At 39.6% G+C, this 14,058-nt stretch overlaps 1 protein-coding gene across 1 annotated transcript in view; it reads left to right on the top strand.

The window, feature by feature from the left end:
- The window catches only part of LOC101679362 (oligophrenin-1), a 307,195-nt gene extending 294,229 nt beyond the window's left edge, over positions 1-12,966 (top strand). Inside the window, exons 20-21 of the mRNA XM_045071280.1 lie at positions 7,741-7,782; positions 9,036-12,966. Coding sequence (XP_044927215.1) covers positions 7,741-7,774 — 34 coding nt within the window. The 3' untranslated portion in view covers positions 7,775-7,782; positions 9,036-12,966. The remainder of the gene's footprint in view (positions 1-7,740; positions 7,783-9,035) is intronic.
- The last annotated feature ends 1,092 nt before the right edge of the window (positions 12,967-14,058 follow it).

The following is a 14,058-nucleotide window of genomic DNA, read 5'->3' as shown; positions in this document are numbered from 1 at the left end:
AGAAAGATAGACTTGGACCAGATTGTAAAGACCTTACAGGAAATACCAAGGTAAGGAATTTGGTCCTTAGACTATAATCCTTAGGGAATCATGGAACTTGTAAGCATGACAATGCATATTCAGAGATGACTGCATTGTAAAAAGCAAAACAAGACAAAACAAAACAAAAACAAAAAACCTCATTATTTTAATAATGGGAAAGAAGGTGGGAAAGCAAAGACTGGAGACAGAGATCAATTAGGAGACTAATCATCATCACAACAGTTGATGAGGCCCTAATCTATGGCATTGCCAGTGAAATGGAAAAGGACAGATGTGAGGTAGACACAAGAAGACCTGTGACTTTTCAAACAGAGAGCATTGGTTAGTCTCCCCTTCCAATTTCCCCCAACTCACTTCTCCTTTCCAACTCCCAATGTCCTCACATTTTATTCTTCATGCTCCACAAGTAAGTGAAATGATATGATAATTGACTCTCTGGTGGTGGGTATTAAGGAGGGCAGATTTATGCACCACACCCAGTGAATTGAATCTTGGAACAACAATGAATCTTGGAACACTGAAAAAAAAGTAAATTAAATAAAAAAAGAAATGTATCCTAAGAAAATTATCATACATATAAATTATCATGTAAGTGCATGAAGGTTAACTAATAAGGTTATTCATTGCTAGACTGCTTAGAATATAAAAAAAAGAAGTAATTCAAATGGCCAATGAGAGTTGATTTCAATAAATTATGGTACATACACACACACACACACACACACAAATGCATTTGATGGGCAGCTGGGTGGCTCAGTCAGTTAAGCATCTGCCTTTGGCTCAGTTCATGAAACCAGGGTCCCAGAATTGAGCCTCACATTGGGATTCCTGCTCAGGAGGGACTGTGCATCTCCCTCTCCCTCTGCCCGTACCACTTGTGCTCTTGATATCTCTCTTTCTCTCTCTTTCAAATAAATCAATAATATCTGAAAAAAAAAAAACATGGAGCATTGGAGAAGGATTAAGAGGGAAAAAAGTCTAACCTGGAAAATTAAGTAGATGGCAATAATAATTAATCATCAAAAAACAGGTTTTGTGGGAAAGTTGCTCTCCTCAAATTGGACACAGTGTTTTGAAAACCCTGTGAGATATCCAGACAGAAATGCCCAGTACAGGTTGAGAGAAAAATGGTAGTGGAGTAGGAGGACCCTTGGCTTGCCTCATCCAATGAACACACTAGATAACTAAAAATCATCCTAAATATCCCAGAAATAGACATGAAGACTGTCAGAAAAACTCCTCAAGTAAAGGGAGAGAAGAGGTCCCATTAAAGAAGGTAAGAAGGGGAGAGGAGGCTTAGGGGAGAAAGGGATCCCAGGTGCTGTGGAGGGGAGGTTGTTGTAGTTATAGACAAAGGCAAGAGAGAGACCAGCTCACAGAGGGATGTACAAAAAGAACATTTCCCTAAAGTCATTGGCTTGAAAAATGAGAGTGTTTGATTTTCCTGAATTCTTTCACTCAGAAGGGCTTAAAACCTGGAGTTTTAAAGGAGAATGGGTTTGGCTGAGCTAGAGGCCTGAAGGCACTGTGTTGCTCCTGGAAAGAAGGCAGGCAAACAACCCAGAAACAGACAGCATGGAAAAAGTGATCTGAAGAACACCTGTAGAACACAGAGGGGAGACTGTTCACTTATCTCAGAGTACATCTCTGAGAGACAGTGTTCACAGAGATACCTCCAGGAATAGAGGAGTTGGATGGTGCCATTTCACTGCCCACCCTTCAGCATAAGCACAAAGCACCTGCAGGAAGCACATCAAACAAAGCCTAAATACAGGGGAAAGAAGGAAATAATAAAGACTAAAGTAAAAATAAATGAAAGAGAAGCTTAAAAAAAATAAAAGAGATCAATGAAAGCACGAACTGTTTATTTGAAAAAAAGTAAATAAATTTGATAAACCTCTAGCCATACTTAACCAAAAAAGAAAAGAGAAAGGACCCAAATAAATAATATCACAAATGAGAAGGAGAAATAACCAAAACCATGGATGTGCAAGCAATTAGAATATTGTGAAAAACTATATGCTAGCAAAGTGGACAGCCTGGGAGAAACTGATACATTCCTGAATAGATACATTTATATTCCCAACATATAAATGACCAAAAGTGAAACGGGAAGATATAGAATGCTTCAGCAAACTGAAAACCAGCAGAGAAATTGAATCAGCAATCAAGAGTCTCCCAACAAATAAAAGTCCAGGGCCAGATGGCTTCCCAGCGGAATTCTACCAAACATTTAAAGAACAGTTAATGCCTATTCCAAAAAATAGAAAAGGAAGAAAAACTTCTAAATTCATTCTCTGAGGCCAGCATTTCCCTGATACCAAAACCAGATGAATACTCCATTAAACAAGAGAACAAGAGGCCAACATCCCTGATGAATATGGTTGCAAAAATTCTCAATAAAATACTAGCAAACCAAATCCAACAGTACATTAAAAGAGTCATTCACCAGGATCAACTGGGATGTATTCCTGGGCTGCAAGCGTGGCTCACTATTCAACAATCAATCTATGGGATATGCCACATTAACAAAAGAAAGGAAAAGAACCATATGATCCTTTCAATAGATGCAGGGAAAAAATGTGACAATGTGCAACATCCATTCATGATAAAAACCCTCAACAAAGTAGGGTTAGAGGGACCCTCTAACATACCTCAGTGTAATAAAGGCCATTTATGAAAAGCCCATTGCTAATATCATCCCTATGGGGACTGAGCTTTGCCTCTATGGTCAGGAACAAGACAACGGATGTCTTCTCTCACCACTGTTATTTAACATAGCACTGGAAGGCCCAGCCACAGGAAGCATACAGCAAAAAGAAATAAAAGGCATCCAGATCACCAGGAAGAAGTGAAACATTCACTATTTGCAGATGACATGACACTCGATATAGAAAATTCAAAAGGCTCCACCCCAAAGTTGCTAGAACTCATACAGGAATTCAGCACAGTGGCGGGATATAAATTCAATGCACAGAAGTCAGTTGCACTTCTATACACTAGCAATGAGGCAGAAGAAAGAGAAATCAAGGAATTGATTCCATTTACAGTTGCACCAAAACCTGTAAGATACCCAGGAAGAAACCTAACCAAAGAGGTAAAAGATCTGTACTCTGAAAACTACAAAACACTGATGAAAGAAATTGAGGATGACACAAAGAAATGGAAAAAGATCCTATGCTCATGGATTGGAAGAAAAAAATACCATGAAAAATCTATATTGCCCAAAGCTATCTACATGTTTAATGCAATCCCTATCAAAATAACAACAGCATTTTTCACAGAGCTAGAATAACCAATCCTAAAATTTGTGTGGAACCACAAAAGACCCCAAATAGCCGAAGTAATCTTGAAAAAGAAAAGCCAAGCTGGTAGCACCACAATTCTGGACTTCGAGATATATTACAAATCTGTAGTGATCAAAACAGTATGGTACTGGCACAGAAATAGACACATAGATCAGTGGAACAGAATAGAAATCTCAGAAATGAATCATAACTATATGGTCAATTAATCTTTGATAAAGCAGGAAAGAATATTTGATGTGGAAAAGACAGTCTCCTCAACAACTGGTGTTGGGAGAAGTGGAGAGCAACATGCAAAAGGGCGAAAGCGGATGACTTTCTTACACCATACACAAAAATATGTTCAAAATGGATGAAAGACCTTAGTGACCTAATACGGCAAAGCATTAAGACTCTAGAGGAGAACACAAGCAGTAACCCCTTTGACATTGGCCATAGCAACCTCTTACTAGATATGTCTCCCGAGGCAAGGGAAACAAAAACAAAAATAAATTTGGGGACTTCATCAAGATAAAAGGTTTCTGCACAGTGAAGGAGACAATCAACAAAACTGAAAGGCAACCTACAGAATGGGAGAAGATATTAGCAAATGACATATCCTATTGAGGGTTAGTATCCAATGTGTAAAAAGAACTTGTAAAACTCAATTAAAGGCATCCAAATCGGCAAAGAAGAAGTCAAATTAACACTCTTCGCAGATGATATGATACTATATGTGGAAAACCCAAAAGACTCCACTCCAAAACTGCTAGAACTTATACAGGAATTCAGTAAAGTGTCAGGACATAAAATCAATGCACAGAAATCAGTTGCATTTCTCTACACCGACAGCAAGACAGAAGAAAGAGAAATTAAGGAGTCAATCCCATTTACAATTGCACCCAAAACCATAAGATACCTAGGAATAAACCTAACCAAAGAGACACAGAATCTATACTCAGAAAACTATAAAGTACTCATGAAAGAAATTGAGGAAGACACAAAGAAATGGAAAAATGTTCCATGCTCCTGGATTGGAAGAATAAATATTGTGAAAATGTCTATGCTACCTAAAGCAATCTACACATTTAATGCAATTCCTATCAAAGTACCATCCATCTTTTTCAAAGAAATGGAACAAATAATTCTAAAATTTATATGGAACCAGAAAAGACCTCGAATGGCCAAAGGGATATTGAAAAAGAAAGCCGACGTTGGTGGCATCACAATTCCGGACTTCAAGCTCTATTACAAAGCTATCATCATCAAGACAGCACGGTACTGGCACAAAAACAGACACATAGATCAATGGAACAGAATAGAGAGCCCAGAAATAGACCCTCAACTCTACAGTCAACTAATCTTCGACAAAGCAGGAAAGAATGTCCAATGGAAAAAAGACAGCCTCTTCAATAAATGGTGCTGGGAAAATTGGACAGCCACATGCAGAAAAATGAAATTGGAACATTTCCTTACACCACACATGAAAATAGACTCAAAATGGATGAAGGACCTCAATGTGCGAAAGGAATCCATCAAAATCCTTGAGGAGAACACAGGCAGCAACCTCTTCGACCTCAGCCGCAGCAACATCTTCCTAGGAACATCGCCAAAGGCAAGGGAAGCAAGGGCAAAAATGAACTATTGGGATTTCATCAAGATCAAAAGCTTTTGCACAGCAAAGGAAACAGTTAACAAAATCAAAAGACAACTGACAGAATAGGAGAAGATATTTGCAAACGACATATCAGATAAAGGACTAGTGTCCAGAATCTATAAAGAACTTAGCAAACTCAACACCCAAAGAACAAAGAATCCAATCAAGAAATGGGCAGAGGACATGAACAGACATTTCTGCAAAGAAGACATCCAGATGGCCAACAGACACATGAAAAAGTGCTCCATATCACTCGGCATCAGGGAAATACAAATCAAAACCACAATGCGATATCACCTCACACCAGTCAGAATGGCTAAAATCAACAAGTCAGGAAATGACAGATGCTGGCGAGGATGCGGAGAAAGGGGACCCCTCCTACCCTGTTGGTGGGAATGCAAGCCGGTGTAGCCACTCTGGAAAACAGCATGGAGGTTCCTCAAAATGTTGAAAATAGAACTGCCCTATGACCCAGCAATTGCACTATTGGGTATTTACCCTAAAGATACAAACGTAGTGATCCAAAGGGGCACGTGCACCCGAATGTTTATAGCAGCAATGTCCACAATAGCCAAACTATGGAAAGAACCTAGATGTCCATCAACAGATGAATGGATCAAGAAGATGTGGTATATATACACAATGGAATACTATGCAGCCATCAAAAGAAAGGAAATCTTGCCATTTGCAACAACATGGATGGAACTAGAGCGTATCATGCTTAGCAAAATAAATCCAGCAGAGAAAGACAGCTATCATATGATCTCCCTGATATGAGGAAGTGGTGATGCAACATGGGGGCTTAAGTGGGTAGGAGAAGAATCAATGAAACAAGATGGGATTGGGAGGGAGACAAACCATAAGTGACTCTTAATCTCACAAAACAAACTGAGGGTTGCTGGGGGGAGGGGGTTTGGGAGAAGGGGGTGGGATTATGGACATTGGGGAGGGTATGTGCTTTGGTGAGTGCTGTGAAGTGTGTAAACCTGGTGATTCACAGACCTGTACCCCTGGGGATAAAAATATATGTTCATAAAAAATTAAAAATTAAAAAGAACTTGTAAAACTCAACACCCCCAAATCAAATAATCCAGTTAAAAAATGGGCAGAAGACATCAATAGTCATTTTTCTAAAGAAGACATCCAGATGGCCAACAGGCACATGAAAAGATGCTCAACATCACTCATCAAGGAAACGGAAATCAAAACTACAATGAGATACCATCTCACGTATGTCAGAATGGCTGAAATCAACAATACAAGAAACAGCAGTTGGTGAAGATGTGGAGAAAGGGGAACCCTCGTGCACTGTTGGTGGGAATGCAAACTGGTTTAGACATGCTGGAATACAGTATGGAGGTTGCTATTAAGAAGGTAAATAGAACTTCACTATCATCCAGGAATTGCAGTGCTAGGTATTTACTGAAACAATACAAAAGTACTAAGTCAAAGGGATTCCTGCACCTTGGTGTTTATATCACCATTATCTACAATAGCCAAAATATGGAAACAGCCCATTTCTGACTGATCAATGGATAAAAAAGAGGTGATATATACATATTATAAACACACACACACACACACACACACACGCATAATACTCAGCTACAAAAAAGAATGAAATCTTCCTATTTGCAACTACTTGGATGGAGGGAAAGAGTATTATGCTAAGGGAAATACATTAGTCAGAGCAAGAGAAATTCTGTATAATTTCACTCAAATGGAATTTTTGAAGCAAAACAAATGAGCAAAGAGGAAAAAATTGGAGAGAGACAGAAACCAAGAAACAGACTCTTAATTATACATAACAATATGTTTACCAGAGGAAAGGGGGGTGGGGATTGGTTAAATATGTGGTGGGCATAAGAAGGACACTTGTGATTCACACCCGGTATGGTGGAAGTGTCGAATTACTGTGTTGTACACCTGAAGCTATTACTACACTGTATGTCAACTCAATGGAATTAAAATGAAACTTAAATAAAAAGGGAAATGTCCACTGGGTAACTGCAACTTAAAATAGTAATTGGGGTTGAACCACAGAGATTTAAGGGTAGAACTGTTGATTACAGCCACTGTGCAACTTCATGGGGCACTTATATTCACCATGATGTGAATAGTGGCCCCTTGGTGGTTTCCCAGCATTTAGAGGAGATTTAAACCATGAGTGGGAATAAGATCACTCAAGAAGTAAGTATAAACGGACTTGGGAAAGAAGTGAAAAACAAAGCCAGAAATAGCCCAGGGCCCAGCTCTTTTCTGTGATGTTCTGGTAACAATATGTAGGATTGTCTCTTCCCTCCAGCTCTTCCTAGACAAAGCTAATTTAGTACTGATATAAGCCCACCAAAAGGCTGGAGAAAGCTGGTTTGATCTTCAAGGCAAAGTATGATTCATGTTTTGCATGACATTTGCCCTTCCAGCTTGCCCTTCTACCTGTGAGAGATAATCACAGAATATAGTCTTTGAGCCAGTTTCTCTGGGCTCTACTAGCCTTCCATAGTCTAACACTTAAAGGATTGTTCCGACATCTGAGGGATTTCTTTGTATCTCGGTTACTGGGCTTTCTAAATCTGCCAGAGATAGCCCAACTTATAAGTATAGACCTAGATGTTCTGAAACATTTGGATAGAATCACTTCCTATTTTTCAAATGGACTCTGGCACTGGCCTGGAAGGGTCACCCATCCCTTTGCTTCACCTTTCCAGTTCTGATTTCTAGAGACTTAGTGAAATGTTTTTCCTCCTTTATCCACAGTTCTCAAGGCAGAGTTCCTGGAGATGAGAGTTGAGGCCTCCGGTATGTAGTCTCCACTCCTGATTACAGAACCTTGTAATATGTAAGCCTTCTTTGTGGGATCTGAGCTTTCGAGAACTAAAATGTCTTGTAGGTCCAGAGGGTAGGAACACACTCCATGTCTCAGTTCATTAACCTATAATTATGTGACTTACTGCCTTCCAATTCTGAGGTTCTCTGTGTTTTTAAGTCTCTCCTCTTTTCTTTCTTTCTCCCCCAAACAAATTACGGTAATTTTACAAGTTGCCTTTGGATAAAATTCATTAGGAATCCTAAACTGTGACATTCGTGGCAAGTACATTTTGTTCTCTTAACCCCAATTTTCTAATCTGTAAAATTAATAGTTTGGAAACCTGTGACTCCGACATCCTTTGGGTTTGTAAGGAAATCAGTAACCTCTCTTTTGGTATCATAGGAAGTACCATGAGTCCACATCATGAAATCAGACCAAATCAGTATTTAAGTCTTATCCCCCAAACCTGTATCCTTAGTCCTTTATCATTGTTTGATGAAACTTAATGAGTGTAATGACCTTTCACTTCCATTATTTGATTTGATCCATATCAAATGTCAGGATAAGGAGGATAATATGTATTTTAACTTAGCAAATAAAGGAACTAAGGTTCAGAGGGGATAAATTAACTTGCTAAGGTCACAGGAGCTACAGAGATCATAGAATTTTTTTTCTCCACTTAGGAGTTCTAATTGTTTGACTGTCAGATTGCTGGCATGAATGAACCAATATACATATAAATGAGATCTGGGTATCTGGAGAAGAGCTTTCCATTTTCCCCCAGCTTTCCTTTACTTCCTATCACTTACAGTCCTCAGAGGTACATGGGTCAATAAGATTTTGCTTATTATCCCTCATGGAAGTGAAATCCCAGAAAAGAAATCTGGAGTCAGTATAGGACCATTAAGGCAGTGGCTATGTTGTGGATGGGTAGTCAAACATGTCAGGCTTCATCTTCTGTAGACTTTTGAGGGATTAGAATTGAGGTCAAATGCACACAGTTTCCAGCCCTGATTATAGCAACATCTTAGGCCTATTTCATGGGATCTGAGGGGTTTTTTTTGGGGGGGGGGCGGGGGGGGCTCTGAGTTTTAAGGGTCTTTTCCTAGCCAACCTCTGTTGCTCAGAAGATTAGCTACCAATTATATAATTAGCTACCTAACAAGACAGGCCTCACTTCTCAGTGGCTATTAAGTACTTGAACAGTCCTAGCCAATTACTTACTCTCTTCTTTCCTTTTCAGGTTTTACAATCCTTGGCCTCAGAGGACCCTTCACAGGTTCTGGAAGGGTCTTCTTCAAACTCTTCTATGCTGAATTATTTTGTGCTGAAGAGAGCACCTCCTTCCTGGCCCTGCAACTTCAGGCTCTAGGATGCTATAAAATAAGGGGCACATATCTTAGACACAGATTTATTTCTCTTATGTATTCTCTCTTTGCTCCCTCGGAAGGTCTATGTTGAGCTCCTATATGATTGTGAATGGCTGAAGTCCCTCAAGCCAGACTGCAGAAACCAAACTATCTACTAACCTGAGTCGAAGAAAGGAGCTTAGTTTTCAACTCTTCTCTGAATTTCCTGTCTCCTCAAAAGACCATCAAACTCTGAAATATTGGGACTAAAGACTGATCTCAGAGGTCTTACCCTGAATTAAAAGCTACTTGAGTTGGGGCCATTGCTTGCCTTGGAACTAGAAGTGTAGGAATGTTTGTCAAACATTGGTGAATCTTAACATGTCTCTTACTGAAGATAATGACCCTGGCACCAGGTTGGAGCTCTGGCACTGTAGTATATTGCCAAAAACCTGTCTGCTCCTTTTGGGTCAGACAGTATGTGTGATACCAACCACAACTTCTTCATGTGAACTCAGGATGGCGGCCTTTCTGTTTTTGCATACAACCACTTAGGACAAATCTGCAAAGAATATCTTGCATGTTGAAGCCTAGGTCTGTTTGGATTATTTTTCTTCCCATTTATTTCCCAACAGCTTAATTTCTAAGAAATCAAGAAAGAAACAAAAGCTGAAAACAGTTCTTTTAAAAAGACAGACTATATTTGTCCTGCAGAAGTTCCATTTTTGGATCAAATACTGGGAAAAATAGTTAAGATGGATTGAGGCCAGGCAGCTGGCATGTTGCTTCATATTTGCCTTCTGCAGATAAGCTCTTTCATCTCCTCCAAGAAGCAACCCCTGGCCCAGTGTCGGTGGATTCAGAAACTCCATGAAGTTTCTAAAATGGTATGAAGAATTCCATGACAATGTGCCTTTTCTGGGGAGATGGCCCATAAAATTCTACTGAATTTCAGATGGGCCTGTGACCCAATAAAGGTTAAGAACCACAGCACTTGAGATAAAAGACTCTTTACCATCCATAAAGTATTTGATTGGAAGGGCCTTCCAAAATTATTTAGTCCAAGTGTCTAGTTTACTATTGAAGAAACTAGAAAATTATCAGCCATGCCTAAACAAGTCCTTAGGTCCCTGGGCTCCCGTACAAGTTTCTTCCCATTATACAATACTTGTCTAATGAGGAGCTTATGATTAGTGGCTTTAGTGGTCATCATTTTGAGTGTTTTTGGCTTTTACCCTCTATCTTGAGCCTCCCATATTCATTATCAAGTGGAAAACTTTCATACATAAGCTCCTGGTGTTCCATTTGCCATTTCAATCACTGGAAAGCATCTAAAACACAACTGGTGCAGTGACTCAGAAATCTGAGTAGATATTTCTGATTCTTGTTTATTGATGGGAAGCTGCTGGGGAAAGTGTCACTGCGTGTGTTCCCATGTTCTCTGGGCCATAATCTGTCGTTAGAGTCTATGAAATTATAATATGGCCAAGTATGAGAAAAAGAGCTTTTCTACTTGGACCCTTCTAGCAAGACCCTGACTATGAAACTGAGAGAGAAGCACAGAGATGGGTTGAGGGAGGAGAAGGAGAGAAGAAAGGAGAGGGAGACGGAGGAAGGGGAAGAGAGAGAATATACACATGCCCAAACCAACTCTGAGATGCCTTTGAAGCAGTGTTACTAAAAAATTATAGCCACTTTTAAGACTGAACTCAATATCACCCATTGGTGAATTAGTAACATGTAGGCCTTTGTGGAAGGAATTGAGTGGAAACTTGATGCTGTTCCCAACAAAGACATGCCCAGGTGGCCATGTAAAACTCTCTCAGCTCTACCTGGTGTCAGAGTCCAAGTTAATAAGAACCAGGAGCAAGAGAGCCAAGTGATCACCATTCTACCTGAGGCTCATCTCCAAAGGAAGTTGCTGTGAGACCGCTGGCCTCACACAGGAAGTGCTTTTTGAGCCCTGTTGTCAGAGTTGTGGCCCCTCTGCTTACTCTATCCCACTAGATAACTAATTAAAGCAAGTAAGTGTAGATTTTGGCCACAGAAGCAGTGGCCAATGGGGTTTCAGTACACTTGAAGATGGTGGAGACATCATTTCGCTCTTGTTTCCTTGTGGAGGGGGAGATACCATAATCGCCGCTACAAATATTAAAAGATTATTGAGAACCAGAGAAAGCCACTGCAGTCCCAGTTGAATAGATGTCCCAGAAATGTAACCATGAGATTACTGTGTGTTTCCTGGGATATAGATCAAGAGCCTGGCCTAGAAAGTTGGGACCACAGGCTGGCTGGAGACCAGGAAGCAGTGGCTGGATAGCTCTGCCCCTGCCCTGGGATATACCCAAAGAATGCCCAGAAATGAACCTCAGTACGTCCCGCTTTTGCACTCTAATTTAAAGAGAAAATCTGTGGTGAGGCACACTGTCATGGAAATGAGACTGGCCTGGCCCAAGCTTGGATGAATAGTCATTCAGAAGAGGCTATGGGAATGGGATGATAATTGAAGAGTGACAAGTATAGGAAATTATCTGCATACGTTGGCCAGCAGGTTAGAGAAACTGGCAATGGATGAACCATAAACCTTGAACTGACAATATTTATTAAGCCCCTATTAAATTCTATGTGCTTCATATACATAATCTCCTTTGTCTTTACAACAATGATGCAGGTAGATGCTATTCCCTCAGTTTACAGATAAAAGAATTATGGCACAGGAGGCTACAGTAACTGGCTCAAGGGCTCACAGAAAATAAATAACAGGACTGTGACTCAAATCCAGGTCTTTCTGACTGTACTCCATGCTGTTTTCTCTTTGCCACACAGAGGCTACATTATTAGAACTGTATGACTCTGACTTTTTCTGCCTAATAAAATATTAAAAAGCAAGCATTTGAAGGGGAGTAGGGCAGGTCTAGTTTACAGGGGAATGAAAACTGGGCTGGAGGAGATTTCCAAGTTGGGCTTTCTCCTCACCTTCTGTATACTCATATGGTAATGTTTTTAAAAGGATCATTCAAATTTACCTTGTGAAATGAAGGATTTATCTTTTTAGTTGGTAGTTACTAAGTCTTTGGATTAGCTGTTTATCAAAGAAAAATGGTACCTGTATGTGTCTATGTACTTTACTAAGGTGTGTGTTTTCAGTCCAAGAGTCTGAAGACATCACACATACAGTTTGAGAAGGAAAAAAGGTATTGATGCCTCTCTGGTACTTAATGTCTTGGGGTCAAATCTTTACAAGGTTTTCTGTGGTGACCAAAAAAAAAAAAAAAAAAAAAAAGTTTAAGAGATGATTTAGAATAAAAGATATTATTGAAGTTTTTGCTTAAAAAAGGCAGAGAGGTTTTCCAGCCACTCAGCATCCGACTTCAGTAATAAAACAGCATCATATGGAAATACTCTAGTATTTCTAAAATAATTGGTTTTCAAGGGGAAATATCTCTCCCTTTTCTAGAAGTTCCTTGATTATGTAATAAGTAGAATAAAGTAGTAGAAGGAGATGTATCTCTGTGACCAAAAAAAAAAAAATTGCTCTCAAAAGAATGGAGATCAATGATACTAGTTTTAACATAGCCACACTACACTACACACTACAAGCCCCAAAAGCTTCCGGAGCATTTAAAAATTGCAGAAAGGAGCAAGATAGCTTGAAGAGATGTTTTGGATGAAGAAAGGTCTTCATTTTCATAGGCAAGAGAAGCACTTGATACCAAGGACATTAATAGATGCTAGAAAGACTTCTTAAGGGAAACATCAGACAAAAGAAAGAGATCCTGGGGCCCATTCATGTGACTTTCAATAAAATATGCAGACTCTCTGGTACTGATGGCATCCATCTGCAGTTTTTTAAAATTTTATTTAAATTCAAGTTAACATACAGTGTATTATAAGTTTCAGAGGTAGAATTTAGTGATTTATCAGTTGTATATACCCAGCTGTAATTTTTTCATGGAAAAAAAGCTTTGAGCTTATTAGACATGATGATGCGGCCACCATGCCCTGCTCATGTCATCTTTTGCAATCCTAAGGAAACCCAGGCACAGAATCTTTTTATAACTGGGATTCTCAGTCTACAGTCTACTTTGCACCAAGTCCTTGTCATTCCCTCAGGCCTCACAATATTGCTGCATGATGGTTAATAACCCCGTTTTACAGATAAGGAATGTTGTGGGGGAGATGAGGGAGATAAGAAATGACTTTGCTAATGATTGGTAAAAATTCAGGATTGGAAGCTCCAGAAGCTTTACTGTTTTTAATACATCACACTACCCCCCCCTTAGTAGTAAAGGAATCCTGATGGTAAATAGAGAAGATGCTTAGAAATGAGGCTGGTGGAAACAACATCTACAAGTCTTGCTACTCCAAATGTGGTCCATCATCCCCTTCAGCATCATCATTACCTGGGAGCTTGTTAGAAGCACATTCTTGAGCACCACCAGAGATATTTGTAATCAGAACCTTTATTTTAATAAGATATCTATATTTCTATGTACACTAAATTTTAAGAAATGCTGATATAAGGCACTTGAAACAAAAAAGCAAGTTGAGGAAGGAGACTTTGGGTGAGGCAAAGACCAAAAATGGTGGATAAGGCCAATCTGGTTATGTTGGGAGTATTTACAAAGATTGTGTCCATATCTGACTGCTTCTTAGAGTGCTTTGTACATGGCCCTGTACTTCAATGACATGCAAATGAAGTTTCTCCACTTCAAAGAACAATGAAACCAGCCTAGGAAAAAGACTGAAAATCACCTGATTTTCAAATCTCTGGCCACTGGAGCCAGTGGAAAGACCACATGCAGCAGTGGAAGAAACTCCTTTCAGAAGCCTTGGGGTGTTCCAGATTTGCTTCTGTCACTAACTCTCTTTATGCTCAGCAAGTATCTCCCTCTTTGTAGGTCTCAAATTGTACAT

This window comes from Mustela putorius, unplaced genomic scaffold (genome assembly GCF_011764305.1).
Source record: "Mustela putorius furo isolate JIRA1106 unplaced genomic scaffold, ASM1176430v1.1 tig00003985_pilon_pilon_pilon, whole genome shotgun sequence".
Lineage (NCBI taxonomy): Eukaryota > Metazoa > Chordata > Mammalia > Carnivora > Mustelidae > Mustela > Mustela putorius.
This window is presented reverse-complemented; position numbering and strand designations above follow the sequence as displayed.